Source organism: Polypterus senegalus, chromosome 9 (assembly GCF_016835505.1).
Source record: "Polypterus senegalus isolate Bchr_013 chromosome 9, ASM1683550v1, whole genome shotgun sequence".
Lineage (NCBI taxonomy): Eukaryota > Metazoa > Chordata > Cladistia > Polypteriformes > Polypteridae > Polypterus > Polypterus senegalus.
This window is the reverse complement of record NC_053162.1, coordinates 26,052,341-26,068,192: the sequence shown is the minus strand read 5'-3', so window position 1 is coordinate 26,068,192 and position 15,852 is coordinate 26,052,341. Positions and strand designations below refer to the sequence as shown.

General features: G+C 38.6%; 1 protein-coding gene across 2 annotated transcripts in view; it reads right to left on the bottom strand.

Moving 5' to 3' along the window:
* Positions 1-2,323: 2,323 nt before the first annotated feature.
* LOC120535139 (cytochrome P450 2B1-like) overlaps positions 2,324-15,852 on the bottom strand; it is a 33,313-nt gene continuing 19,784 nt past the window's right edge. Inside the window, exons 5-9 of one of the 2 annotated variants that reach the window (XM_039762750.1) lie at positions 14,162-14,338; positions 12,581-12,722; positions 7,542-7,729; positions 7,236-7,377; positions 2,324-2,515 (exon numbers count right to left, since the gene is read on the bottom strand). In XM_039762750.1, the coding sequence (XP_039618684.1) occupies positions 2,484-2,515; positions 7,236-7,377; positions 7,542-7,729; positions 12,581-12,722; positions 14,162-14,338 (681 nt within the window). In that variant the 3' untranslated portion in view covers positions 2,324-2,483. Of the gene's footprint in view, positions 2,516-4,079; positions 4,893-7,235; positions 7,378-7,541; positions 7,730-12,580; positions 12,723-14,161; positions 14,339-15,852 lie in introns of those variants that run through there. The other variant, XM_039762749.1, reaches the window with a different exon arrangement.

Here is a 15,852-nt window from a genome sequence, read left to right as displayed (position 1 = left end):
TTTAGGATCTTATTCTAAATTTTCTGACTTGCACTCATTCATTTTCAGAACCTCCATTACTGTATCTGCTACATTGTGGAAAGCATCAGAGGCAAGACATGATGCAGCCTTGGACTAGACGCTATAGTTATTCTAGCACTGGCACAGTGTCGATGCCTAATGGCTCTAGAGCAGGCTACTGGGCTCAAGTCCCTGCGGTGGCACTGCCAATGCCTGTGTGTAGTTTGTGTGGGTTTTCCATTCACATCCAAAAAACGCACAGGTGACTTTAAATTGACCCAATTTGATGGACTAGAACTCTGCCCAGGGCTTTTGTCACCTTTGTGACCATTACATCTGGGGTAAGTGCCAGCTCCCTGCCACCCTGAACTGGATAAGTGAACTGAACTGAAGAGTTGAAAGGATGGAAGCTCTATCTATGCTCACATTCATATTCAGAAGAAAAATCCACTTTTTATCTGTCTGTTTGTTTGCTGTGTCTTAGTTTTTAAGTTTCAACAGTCTCTTCTATTCACTTAGGACAGTGTCAGTGTTAACTTAAATTGCTAACTTTGAAAGCTGTAATCAAAACATACAGTACCAATTTTACACACTTAATTATTTTACTTGTGTTTTTTTGATTATTGTTAAAATTTGTCATGTTATTTGTTAGTGCTTCATTTTTCACACCTTCATATATTCAATTGGAATGTTGCATATAAGGTGTTGAGCCTCCCCAGTTAGAAATGTTACCAGGTGACCCGCCCTGTTGCATCAATCCAAGTGTAGAAGAGTCCAAGTGTGCTCAAAAATGACCAAAACACATTTGGGATTATCGGACAACATTGTTTTCTGAAGCATGTCTAATGCAGACCCTGAAAAGAGCGAAAGGGGTATTATTGGCCATAGGAAAGGAAGAACAATATGTTATCTGCAACCAGAACCATAATATCTGTGGCAGAGTCCTAATGACCATCCATATTGTGTTAGAGAAGAGGAACATATCATCACCTTGATCCAGGTTATAAACGTGAATTAAAGAGGACCTCTTTTGTACTGAATATCGTAAAGTGTCCAGCCCTCCGTAAAGTGTGAGTAGTGAGGATTTTGTATGGCATCTTGGGAAATAGCACAAGTTTATTCAACAAATTATTCTCCAAATAGCTTAATTTAATTCAAGGTGGACACCCGCCTTGGAATGGATGCCAAACTATCAGACGGCCCATTCACATATATACCCAAACTCACATGCGGCCAAATTAGAGTCATCAGTTTAATGTAACCTGCAAATGTATGGGGTATGGAGGAAAGTTAGAGTACCCAAAGGTAAAACTCACACTGGCATGAGTAGAGTATGGAAACTCCATCGGGACATTGGTGATGTGCACAATTTAAACCCAAAATGTTGGATCTGTGAGGTAGTAGTGCTAAGCACTGTGCCAACCAGGGTTTTGCCTCAATAACCACAATTAACCAGCTAATTTGTAGTAAGTTGTGGTTGAACTGGGTTTAAGGGTCTTAATCAACATGGCTCAGTTAGAGAAACAAAAAAATAATCTTTGTGGGTAGTCCAGTTCTGTTAGCATCTTTTGGCCATTTGTAATTTGCTTGGCAGTAAAGCACTTTTATTGGTGTGACTTTTTACACTCAGTCTTCACTTCCCTTTTGTACACTTTCTTGTGGAATCATAGCAGAGGTTGGGAGCATGCACTTATGCAGTGTGTTGAGAAGGGAGAGAAAGTGCAGAATTGTACAATACTTCCAAAACCATCAGCCTCATCATCCAATGCAGAGTGGACTTTGTTTGACACACTATGCCAAAGTGCCAATGACTAACCCAGCCTGGCTGCCTTGGGCACTCAAATGTTTTATAGTCTTTAAGATCTGAACAGCTTTCTTGCTTCATCTTAAATGAAAAGGTCAGTAGAAACTGGCCACATACCTAACCCTTCATTCAATAATAGAAAATAGTGGCAATGGATCCAAATGAAATTCTTGGAAGAGGAACAGGAAGAGAACTGCCGAAATGCACTTGGTTTGGGTTGGCAAGGGAAATTACATTGTTACCTAAAAGCAGTGTCAGTCTTACAGTTCATTAAGAATGTATTCAGGCATCTTCACCATTTCATATTTTGCTCTGTTGTAGCTTTGTCCTTGTTTAAATTCATTTTGTCTCAAATAAAGCAATATTCAACAACCCAGAATGACAAAGCGAAAATAGAATTTTTTAAATTTCTGCCAATTCGTTAGAAATAACAAGCTGAAATACCACATGTGACACAAGTATTCAGACCCTTTACTCTGTACTTAATTGAAGAACCCCTGGCTGCAACTACAGCCTATAAAGTTAAAGATAAAGAGATGGGGCACCAACATGGTGACCCTGTGTAACTATAATACAACAAATACAAAAGAAAACATGCAGTAATTGCGAAAAACATCTTTCCAGATGTGAGATCCCAAATGAACTGTTTCAAGATGGCGGATCTTCTGATAGTAATTCTTTAATCCCTGTTATAGGTGTCAATCATCTGGTCTGCAGAGGGAGGAAGAGAAAACACATTAGGATACAGCGCCAACCTCTGGAGCAGCGGGGAATTACAATCACCAGGGCCCTTAAGCTGTCCCCTGTGTGCAAAACCTTGATAACGTGACAAGCTTTGCACACTTGGATTCTGGGATTTTTTTTTTCTGGATGGAGATTGCCAGTGGGACAGCTATTTTTACATCTCTCCAGAGACATTCAATTGGATTCAAGTCTGGGCAACTCAAGGACATTCCTAGAGTTGTACCCAAACCACTTCTATGTTGATTTTGTTATATTATTGTCCTAACATTTTGGGGCACAGTTGGAAACCTCTTTTTTTCTGCTTGGTCTGATGCTTTATGTAATTGCCCAGGGTTATAGAAAGAGGGAAGTATTGAATTACAGTACCAGTTGATTCTGATAGAAACCAGGATAGTATGAGGAAACATGCCAGGGCTTTATATGGGATTTATGGCATTCAAAGGTCTATGCAGTAAAGAGTGTGAAAAGGAAAAAAGGGTCATCCTAGGATGCTAACTAGATGAAACACCCAGGCTCCAGTTATAAAGGTACAAACTGTTAGAATTCTTGAAAATACTAAAATGTGCAGTCAACACGGTAGCATTGCTGTCTCATGGATTCAGTGTGCTGGTCTTGAATATCGAGCCTGGTTGTCGCTTGTATGAAATTTGCATAATGTCATTTGGGTACACTGGTTTTCCTCCCACTTCACTAAAGATGTGAACATTGCTTTAACTGACCACTTGAAATTCACTCCATGTAAATGTGTGTGTGTGTTTGTGTGTGTGGAAATGGGCCCTGTTATGGACAGGTGCTTTGTCCAAAGTTATTTCCTGCCTTTGGATCAGTGCTGACAGATTAGGCTTTGTCCCTCACAATCCTGAACCAGGTTAAGCAGATTTAAAAATGTCAGTCAGTCCGTCATCACCCAACCCGCTATATCCTAAAACAGGGCCACGGGGTCTGCTGGAGCCAGTCCCAGCTAACACAGGGCATAAGGCAGGAACAAATACCGGGCAGGGCGCCAGCTCATTGCAACTTCACACAACACACAAACACCCACTAGGGACAATTTTAGGATCACCGATGCACCTAATCTGCATGTCTTTGGACTGTGGGAGGAAACCGGAGCACCCAGAGGAAGTGAACATGCAAACTCCACACAGGGCGGACCCGGGAAGCGAACCTAGGTCTCCTTACTGCAGGGCAGCAGCACTACCATTGCGCCACCATGCCACCCTTTGAGAATGTTGTTACTAAAATTTGTCCAAAAAGCACTGTTCTGTTTTGTGTATTGTACTCACCCAATTTTTTGGTTCTCATTGATTACCCAAACTACCGTACCTGGGAAGGGGATCTCTCTTAGAATTGCTTTTCCCAAGGTTTCTCCCTTTTTTTCCTTACAATGTTTATTTTGGGAGTTTTTTCTTGTCTTCATAGAGAATCAAGACTGGGGTGGGAAGAGTGGGCTGTGAAAAAGCAGAGCCCGTTAAAGACCATCGAGGCATTCCTTGTGTGATTTTGAGCTATACAAAAAAATAATTTACTGTTGTTTTTGTTGCTACAAGAAGTCGATTTTATCTGTTCATTTTCATGGCTAAAAATAAAGTGACATACAGCATCATTACAAAGAAACTGGAGAAAACAGTTATATCATACTTGCTCCTTACTTTTGCTGATTCCTTCAAAGGTTTTGTGTTTGTAGCACTACAGATATAACCATAAACCTTTTTGCAAGTTAGAATGTAACTGTAAAGAATGAATTCATATTACAACTGATCTGTATTTTTTCATTTTAAAGTCTAAATGACACATTATCTGAGGACAAATAAAGTAGCAGTAAACCTGCACAACTGCAAAGTACAGTGGTGATCTAAAATACATTACTGACCATTTGTTAGTCTCCAAGAATTCTCCTCATAAACGTCTGCCTGGGCAGATGCACAGTTTTATTCTCTTAATTAAAAATAACGGAAGCAACAAATTACTGCTGTAAATATTAATGATAAGATATAAAATGTATAGTTTGAATTTCCCCTCCCTCTTTTTTTTAACATTATTTTTATTTTTACAGTAAGGTGATAAGTCGTGTCCACTACTTTGAATTTGAACGCATCATGAAATTAATTATCCACGATAGTGGTGTACTGTTCCTCAGAAATCCTGCAGTTCAATGCTTAGGTAGAGCGAGGTAGAAGGCAGAGCTCATAATAAGGGGGCATTTTGCCAAACCCACTGTACTCCGGTGAGATATCAATTTCTTTGACGTCAGTGAGAGCTTTAATTGAGAAATTTTGTAGAATGGTGGTAAGGAATAAAAACAACTCCATTCGAGCTAGGCCTTCTCCAATGCAGATTCGTTTTCCTATAAAATATTGAAAGAGAAGTTTTAATGGTTTGTAACACAAGCAGACATTAAATGTGATTTTTAGAATATTTTGTAATCCACCACTTTAGCATTAATTTCAATTTAGTTTGAAATCTGAAAATAAATGTTCTATTTATCATTCCTTTTCAGAACCTACTTTTTCAAGTATAAAGTCACAAGCTACTGAAGACACAAAGTAGCAGGGGACGCAAAGAATAAAGAAGGCTTGGATCAGATTTCAGGGCTCTAGCTTGCATGCACACACACTCCGTCAGCACTGTTCACTTTCGAGGCACCAGTCTGTATAACAATTCATGGATTCATGGACTATGAATGTCTCGGCCTAAACTGCTGCCACACATAGGAGGCACCATGGTTGATAATGCTATTGGTCCCAGGAATGTTGGCACTATCTTTAAAATGTTGTGCCATTGGGGAGATGAGAGCAACAACCTGACCACTCTTGAGGCTCATTAACACTGATAATTTCTGAATCCTACGAAAAAAGTCATAATCCCAGGCCACCTTAAATTCCTTCGCACCTCTCCATTAGCATCTTTTGTTTTGTAAATGTGTCGATCAGCACAAGCAGCAAGCAGCCTGCCAAGTTGCTCCATCCCACCCCCCTGATGCCCAGCTGAGTTATGACCATTCTCCCTGTTCCTGATGCTAAAAAGGACCAAGCACCCTAATAGCGTGATGCTAATGGCCACCATTCTTAAGCATATGGATGTTATTAGACAGGTGACAAGCAGTGCAATGTCTTCACCAGAGTTCTGCCCAGACAGTTCAATTTTTGCCTCATCAGACCAAAGAATCTTTTTTCTCATGCTTCCAGAGTTCTTTAAATGCCTTTCACACAAAAAGTGTCCATTCTGCAATAAACAGCTGATGGAGTGCGGCTGAGATGCTCGTCCCTGCGACAGGCTCTCCCATCTCGGCAGGGGTCTTCTAGCATGACCATTATGTTCTTTATCACTTCCCTGACCAAGGCCCATCTTACCAGGTTACTCAGTTTGACTAGACAGCCAACTCTCAGAGAGTCATCCCAGAGGTCTGCAGAGCGTTCCTTGGACCTCATGGCTTGGTTTTTGTTCTGCCATGCAGTGTGAATTGTGGAGCCTTATTTATACACAGGTGTGTCCCTTTCAAAATGATGTTGAATCAATTCAGTTTGCAATAGTTGGATCCTACTCAGCTTCTAGACACATCTAAAGGGCAATTAAAGCAAATAGAATGCGCCTGACCACAGTGCCACAACTAAGGGTCTGAACAAATGAAAGATTTCAGTTTATGATTTTTAATACATTTGTAAACCTTTCAAAAACAGCTGTCTTTGTCTTTATGAGTTATTGAGTGTAGATTGATGGGCAAAAACAGACAAATGTATCCATTTAAAATGAAATCTACTACACAATAATGTGTGCTGAAACTCAAAGGGTCTTGAATACTTTCTGAACCAACTGTAAATCATTGCCACAACATATATAGCAGTGAGTAATTCAGCTCCTTTATAATCTTCTGCCCACAAGAATTGTATAATAGTTTTACGTTCTTTCTGGTGCAATCTACCTGATGCAAAGCCATGTTTATGACGTATTTGCACTGAACCACCAGATTAAGAGAGTCTCAATGAGCTACACCGCAAAAATGAATTGGAAGTGAAAAAGGACAGAAACCTTTTGAAGAACACTGGTGATTTTTTTTTTCCTTACTCAAATCTTTCCATGATGTTTTTTAATATACTGTTTGGCTGGGGTTCACCAAACTGACTATATAATGTATTGTTTAATTGCCTTTACACACTGTCAATAAGCTGTTGGCAAATTTACAGTACAGTAATTACTGATAGGTAATGAGCTTTTATGAGACTGATCACTTAATCCACCATAGTGTTCCAGGATGCCAGAGCCTATCCTACCTTCACAGGACATTTTGGCAGGAAAACAGCCCTGGACAGGGCACAAGTCTATCGCAGAGCACCGTAACACACAAGAGACCATTTAGAGTCAGTAATTAATCTATTCAGGGGGACACTGGAGGAAAATTGGCCTACCTGGGGGAAAACACTCTACAGGCATAGGGTGAACACACAAAATCCACAAAAACAACAACCAGGCATGGGATTAAAAGCATCCATGAAGCAGCTACACTAACAACTGTGCTGTGCACATTTGGATGAAATATACCACACCAATTAATAATGATGTTGATTTAAAATCCATAATGAATAGTAATAATTACAATGCATTCACATTAAGCCGTTTCTGTATATAAGGCACCTCTGTAAGATTTCAGAATATGTCGGTTCTTACTAAAGAAACACTCAAAAGTACCAACCTGCAGAGAATGGCATGAAAGCATCATTCCTTTTAAAATGTCCGTTTACATCCAGAAAATGATTGGGATTGAAGTTCTCTGGGTCCTTATACTGTGTTGGATCGAAGTGAACAGAATTCAAGACAGGAAAAATAAAGGTGTCCTAAAAGTAATATATAGATAGTTATTTCTGACTCAGGCTTATGGACCTTTGTGAAGATTGTCTTTCTTTAAGTTGCAAATGGAAACTTTGTTCCACAAGGCTCTTGCCAAAACATTTTAGTAAACAATTAGTGTAGTGGATATTTTACTAAAATAGTTTTATACCTTAGGAATATTGTATTCATTGAATTTTGTGTCTCGTGTTGTAGCTCTTGGAACGCCAATCGGGGAAATATCAATGAATCGCTGAATCTCATGTATCACAGCTTCTGTGTAGGGCATCTGGCTTCTGTGCTCCATACGAGGGCTGCAATTTGGGCCGATCACTTGCAGAATCTCTTCAATAATTTTTTCTGTAATATTTTGGATAACATAAAACAAATTCTATGTTTACATTTTAATTTACTTAGGTGAGTATTGTAACAACAAAGTTGATTTGACACTAGTATTCTATAGGCTTATTTAAAGATAGATAGATAGATAGATAGATAGATAGATAGATAGATAGATAGATAGATAGATAGATAGATAGATAGATATCATGTTAATGATGAATTGAAGTACAAAGTGCTAAGAATAGGCAAGTAGAGTATTAAAGGAGTACTCCACCCAAACCCCATGTTTATAGTGATGAGCAAGAAAAAAAAATAATCTCATGTTCTCATGCAGAGTGGAGATAACAAATGTTCTGATTGAATGGGTGTCTATGTTAAATTATAATAATTAATTACTAGGGGGCTTCGCGGCCTGCATGCTTCGCTCGCCAACCCCCATGTTTGGTATTCCGGATACACACTTTTAAGATTTTTTTTTTTGAATTGTTTCCATTTCATTAGTTTCACTTTTATTTCAGAACTTCTGTAAAAACAATATTTGGAATCTTTTAAATGAGGTCAGTGAGACATGTGTTTAATGACTTTGTACCATAATTCAGGATAGGTTTCTCTGTTTGTAATTTCAGCACAGACAAAATGATCTGCATCATCAGCAGTTAATAATTTTTTTTTGCAAAGTAACCAATAAATGCATGTGAGGTAAACCACGTTTTTGAAATTTCCTGACTTAAAATTCAAAGCCTTACAATATTTACATACTTCTGACATATCACCTATGTCCATATATTCGATCTCTATTCACCTTTATGTTATTTCTCCGAGTAATAATTTCTCTTTCTTTGCACTAATGCGATGTTTACTTTCTTTGTTTTGACACTGTCGTTTTTTTCTGCTTTCATATTCTGTATCTTACTCTGCATGTGTTTCGCACCTACGTTTTTTTTTAGCCTTTTCAATTCCAGTTTTCATTATCTCTAACCTAATCTGCATGAGTTTGGCCCCCTTGTTTTTTAACCTTTTTATGAAGTTTTACTTTGTTTTCTACTCTGTGTTTTATTTCTGACCTTGCTTTGTCCTGCTTTTTTTTTCAATGACACCTGGGGCATCATGTATAACGCCGTGTGTAGAACTCGCACTTATAACATGGCATAAGCACAAAAGCCGAAATGTGCTTATGCACAGAAAAATCCAGATGCAGGAATCTGTGCGTACTCCAACTTCCACGTTCTTCCGCTACATAAATCCCGATCAGCGTGAAAAGTAATGCTCGTGCACGCGCATTATGTAACGCCTCTTTGAATATGCAAATGAATATAAATCGCCCTTAAGCTCAGCCTTCTGTGAAAAGAAAATGGAAAAAGCACGGGGGAAAATATATGAATTTCAGTGAATACTAAGTGGAGGCAAAGGAAAAACATACTATTTGTTCAAATAAACCGTGGTATAATCAACAAAAGGAAGTTGATCGAGTGACATAGCATGTTGGAGAAACTTGAAAGCTCACGTTCACAAAATCGCACAGTGCCGGAAATAAAAAAAGAAGTCACATATCAAAGTCGCCGTGAAAAGGCGAGTTGTAGCCCGTATGTCATATGAAAGCTTATTAGGGTACAGAGAAAAAAGGCACACAGTGGGGAAAAAGCACAAAATGTCAACTTCAATCTCGACATTTCCACTTTAATCACGTACTTTATTTTGTCATTAAAGTAGAACATCATAAACTTCATCTTAAAATCCTTTAATTAACCAGTTTCTCAAATCACATCGTAATTAAAGTAGCACGTTAAATGCTTTGTTTTGTATTTGATGTTCTATGTGCTCTGTGTGTGTGAATCACTACTTGCTTCTTAAACTGGCTCTCTTCCTCCAACTGGACACAGAGTCCATTACATTCATGATATTACAGCTCTCTGAATAACTAAAATACTGAGATGTATACGTGATGTCATTTTTATGATGATAGGAGCTAAAGCACGTTATTAAACATGTGTTTCTCTTCGATGAAATAATTTATTGCAGCAGTACTCAGGGGCGGCTCTAGGCTTGTGGTGGCACTGAGCAGAGGAAGAATCGGTGGCTCCTTCGCCCGCCAATGTCAGTAAAGTATCTTATGCACGGTGGATGGCCTCGTCCGTTGCAAGACACTGCATAGCCGCCTCATGCTCATGACACAAGCATTTAACTTTTGCCGAAATTTGTCGCTGCGTTTTTAGCTGTGTTGTTATTTTCTCTTTCTGTGTTATATTCAATATATATTGGTGTAGCCGCCACTGCAGTCCTTGCTTTTCATTCCCCAAGTAACCGATCGCCACACAATCAGCTCTGTAATAGAAGTTAAGCCATCTGTAAGCTTAGCGCCGATTCTTCAAAACGTTTAAGGAACATTGAAATATCTTCGTAGTACGTTTAATTATTCTATCTTTCACGACACTCCCAGTGAAGAATATAGATTATTTAAATGAAGTTAAAGTTTTATCTGTATAATTTAATAAACATATTTTGCTGCATTTCACCTTAAAAATGATATCGTCATCATATGTAAATACGCGCTTTATAAAGTGGCTCAGGTTGTGCGATATTATAACTGTAGTGCAAGTTTACAGTGGGGTGATTGTACTTATAAGTACAAACAGTTCTACAAGTTGCAATTGATTGAGTGCATTTAAAGTTCTTGGGATGAAACTGTTTCTGAACCGCGAGGTTCGTACAGGAAAGGCTTTAAAACGTTTTGCAGTGGCTGAGACAGCGTTTCCTTGAAGCTGTATACCGATAATTCTCTTGCCGATCAGCTGCTGCTGTGATTCACACTCAGATACAGTGATATGAATACTCCGAGTGGTGCAGTGAGAGTAATATGGAAAAAGATGATCCGCTGTGGCAATTCCTAACGGGAGAAGCTGAAAGAAGAAGAAGTTAGAGTAACAACGCTAAAGCAGTTATGGTATTTGGAATACTATGGCTGTTCCCTGGACCATTACATTGTTACAAGTTAATTACAATCAGATGCGTTACAATAATAAACAATATGCGGTTAGTTTCAGTGTATTTATAAAGCCGCGTCAGGAAAATAAGGTGTAACCACACAGGAACAGTAGCACTGCTTTGACGCTGGGTGCCGCCAGTCTGCAAAACCGAGCGGAGAACTTGCGTACGACAAGGCATGAGGTACCGTGGAAAAGTGCGTGGCTTTACGCCAAGTGTAGGTTTTATACATCGCGTGGAAAAGTTCTTACGCAACATTTCTGTGCGTACGCACCGTTTATACATGAGGCCCCTTGACTGTGGTGATTATTTCCCCTTTTTCGAGTAATAATTTCAGTTTGTTTGCACTACTGCGATCTTTACTTTCTTTCTTTTATACTTTCTAATTTTCCTGCTTTCATATTCTTTAACTATCTCCACATGTGTATTGCGCCAGCGTTTCTTTATTTTTAGCCTTTCGAATTCCACTGCTTTCATAATCTCTAACCTGCTCTGCATGTGTATAGCGCCAACGTTTGTGAACGTCTTTATAAAGTTCTACTTTGTCTTTTACTCTGTATTCTGAGCTTGTTCCGGGTGGATAATTATATTCCTTATTTTCTGATTTTGCACCTAGATTATTCTTTTTCTTTTTTGCTCTTTTTTTCTCCAACGCTTTTGAGTCTGTTTTCTCCGCGCTGCTTTCTTCTTCGCTTGGTCGTCAACGTTTCATTTATAATGTATTGTCCTTATATGCTTTATATGCGCTCAGACTTTGGATCTGTGTGTGCACAAAGCCTTAGTTTACGCGACTTGAGTGTTTTGCTGCCCGTGGTCTTATTTGATACTGGTTGTAAGTAGGGAGTGTCTTGCAAGAATCTCATGTTCTACATCATCGCAAGACAGTCCTGGGTCAATCTCTTGGCACATTGTCTCATGTTTAAGGTCCCCGTGAGACACTCCGTGGCCAATCTCTTTCGTCTTGCGTGTCTTCCATGATCTTAACGTGAAGATCACGTCTCGTATCCCTAGTGTTTCTCTCCAGGATTTTTTATAATAGAGAGATATTTATATGGCGCTTTTCACACTACTGAAATCACTTTACATAGAGAAAGGGGAAACACTTCAACCACCACCAATGTGTAGCACCCACCTGGATGATGTGATAGAAGCCATTATTGTGCCAATATGCACACCACACATTAGCTATAAGATGGTGAAAGGGTGAGAGAGATAGCCAATTAGAAACACTAGATGATTAGGGAGCCAGAATGAACAAGGCCAGGGTGAGGAATTCAGTCAGGATATCGATAAACCCTACTCTTTTCAAAAGATGGGCAAGAATCTTTAATGACAACAGACAGTCGGACCTCATCCTAAGGATTGCACCATTTTTACAGCATCATGGCCCTGTCACTGCAATGGGGCATTGGGATTCACATTCAGACCACAGGGTAAGCAATCACTGATGGCCTCACTAACACATCTTTCAGCAGCAACCCAAGCTTTACCTAGATGATTTCCCATCCAAGTACTGGCCGAAACCAAACTTGCTTAGCTTCAGGTGAATGACATGTTCTAAGGTGCAGGTAGTATGTTGACCACAGCAAACAGTATGAAAACATCTATGGAAAAAACATCTAACTTTACTTGTGTTGCATAATCCATGATTCAAATCACCCAGTCATATTTCACAATGGGCAAAATGCCTGCATTTTTTACCAAAATATTGTTAATACTTTTGAAAAATCAGACGTGAACCCTGGCCTACTTGTAGCAAAGGCAGCAATGCTAGCATTGGACCACCGTGCCACTCATTTTATTTTTATGATGATTAAAATAATAATAGCAATGGGAAAAAACATTTAAACCAGCAAGTACTAAACATCTTACATCCATTCAACTTACTTTCAACATGAGGGAATTTTAAGAGAAGTAGGAGCCCATATTGTAATGTCGCACTTGTTGTCTCAGTTCCAGCAAAAAATATGTCAAGTGCTGTTACTACCAGGTTTTCATGATGAAATTCTGAATTTAGGTTTCCTTTATCCTAAAATTGAATAAAGATGAGAAGTTGTGAAATAGCACTCTTAAGTATAAAAGAGACTATGATTTTTGAGTATGTCAATACTAAATTATCACATTCCTTTCTGTGCAAACTTCCTAGCCATTATGACTGGAAGTCAATTGTTCTTATAATAGGGTTGTCAGGGTTGATTTCTACTTAGCACCTGCAAACATTTATTGAGATTTATTTATATCCAAGTTGACTTCAAATCACAACAGTAGGACTGGTTCCAATACTTCTATAACATGAGTGAGCTTCAGGTAAACTGAGATGTTGAGATGCACTGAGTATGCAGTGTTATGTTTTGTAGCTGAATGAAGGTCAGTATGAACAAGACAGAATACACTTGTGTAAATGAGAGGGAGGTCAGTGGAATGATGAGGATGCAGGGAGTAGAGTTGGCGAAGGTGGATGAGTTTAAATACTTGGGATCAACAGTACAGAGTAATGGGGATTGTGGAAAAGTAAAAAAGAGAGTGCAGGCAGAATGGAATGGATGGAGAAGAGTGTCAGGAGTGATTTGTGACAGACAGGTAAGAGCAAGAGTGAAAGGGAAGGTCTACAGGATGGTAGTGAGACCAGCTATGTTATATGGGTTGGAGACGGTGGCACTGACCAGAAAGCAGGAGACAGAGCTGGAGGTGGCAGAGTTAAAGATGTTAAGATTTGCATTGGGTGTGACGAGGATGGACAGGATTAGAAATGAGAACATTAGAGGGTCAGCTCAAGTTGGATGGTTGGGAGACAAAGTCAAAGAGGCGAGATTGCATTGGTTTGGACATGTGCAGAGGAGAAATACTGAGTATATTGGGAGAAGGATGCTCAGGATAGAGCTGCCATACAAGAGAAAAAGAGGAAGGCCTAAGAGAAGGTTTATGGATGTGGTAAGAAAGGACATGCAGGTAATGGGTGTAAAAGAACAAGATGCAGAGGACAGAAAGATATGGAAGAAGATGATCCGCTGTGATGACCCCTAACGGGAGCAGCCGAAAGAAGAAGATGTTTTGTAGCTGAATGTCCTATTAGATTCTTTGCAAGAGTGCACAGAATCACCAGATTCATGTTAGACAGTGTAGTGCAATTCCTAGGCTTCTTCCTACTAATGCCGTTAGATTCATTGTGTGAACCTGATTATGTTAAAAAAAGTCACTTAACCTGTAGACTTTTTGAAAAAACACATTTCTAAACACTTACAATGTACTCTGATTTTATACATTACCTACGGTCTGACAAATAAACAGCCATAACAATAATAATAATAATAATAATAATAATAGTACTATTATAATGACCTTTAGTATATTCAGTATGTCTGGTGTTTCCAGGATTTGGTCAAATAGCAATAAGAGAGACGGCGGGTTCTGAACAGACTGCAAAGACTATAATTCAGTAGTATGGAAACAGAAAGCATTTTGTCTCACCTCTAGTATTTTGATTAAAAAGGCATCAATGTAGTCCCTAGGGGATGATGGGTCAAATGACTTTTCGTGATCTTCTACAATTTTTGCCACAAACTGTTTCTGTTTTGTATAGTTTTCAAACAGTAGATTGTGGGATCCCCAGAGGTACTTCACAACACTAGGAAAAAGACCGTACATCTGCAAAGAAAAAATATTGAGCATATTTTTCTCCATTTATTTTTTTTTGTATCTCTTTCATTTCTCTGTGGTAAATGTTACATCACACTGTCCACTAGATTTAAGCATAATTCACATTGTTCTACAGTTTAAATTCTCTATGCATCTCTATTGCTGGAAAAAAAACTAGAATTTACACCAATAGTAAGAACACATGCTGCTTGAAATATAACAAATTAAAACAATTACTTGGAGGAAGTGAGCTCAACAGTAGATAGAAGGGTAGAGTTGAACATCAAATCCATGATCATAAAAATCTTTGCTATAATAAGAACTGCAGCAAAGATATTATCCTCCATAAACATAGAATAGAAGAGTTAAAAGCCAAATGTGCACTCAGTGACCACTATAGTAGTTTGCTCCTCAAAACAGTCAGTGGATTCAGATAATATTCAGACCCTTTTACTTTCTGCACACTTGATTGAGATGTAGATTTAAGTCTGAATGGATAAATTTGCCATTTTTGCCTAACAATCTACACTCAATCATAATGAGAGAGAGAAAATATATTTTCAAAAATGTCTGCAAATTTATTAAAAATCAAAAACTGAAATCTGTGCAATGTGAATTCATCCAGTCAAATACTTACTATGTCCCAGAAACAGGTATTTTTACTAAAATATTGTTAACTATTGCACTTTTGGAAAATGCTTTCATGACCTAAAATGGAACTCGCTCAGACGCGAATGAGCATTTGATTGTAGTCCCACCTCCCATTCTTGCAGTTACATTCCTTTCCACAAATGGAGAACCTCAGAATTATTTAGCGGCAGTCTTTGAAACTGCACTGGTGAATTGACCTTCTGCCTGAAGAATATTCTCCTCCTGATATTTTCTCTCACGTTTCATTAACTTTTAACCTTTAGGTGTACATGTCTCTCATTGAGATTTGCATCGTCACTAACACATGTAAGTCAGTCTTCACCAACAGCTAGGCTGTTACTGTGCTGGACGTGTGACCAATAAATGAGTGCAGGAGGCAGGTCTTCAATTCAACTGCACATCTACATCTGAATATCCACTCTCAGTTCACAAGACTGTCTTCTGTAAATGATTTACTTAACAACATTTGTAAAAGTACATGTGTTTGGGACCTTGTGAGCATAAGATTGGCTAACTTCACATGTGCAACATAAGTAACATGATGTTTTGATATTATTTGATGTTCTCCAACATTGGTCAGCATTGACTTACACTGCATCATATTTGAGTGTTTTAGGTTTTGAAGAATCTATGTCCACTGCATGCTAAACACACCAAAATAAATTAAGAACACATTAAGCCAAGTAGTATGGTACAATGCTGAAGAATCTGTTCATTTAATATATGACAGAAACATACCAGGCAAAAACATAAGACCCAGCGTAATTTTAGTCTCTTACATTTGTTTAATGTCAAAATTGGACAAAATGCTTCCAGTCGCCAGATGAATTATATCTTTACCATATGTTTTGTCATCTTGTTAGTGTTGAGCA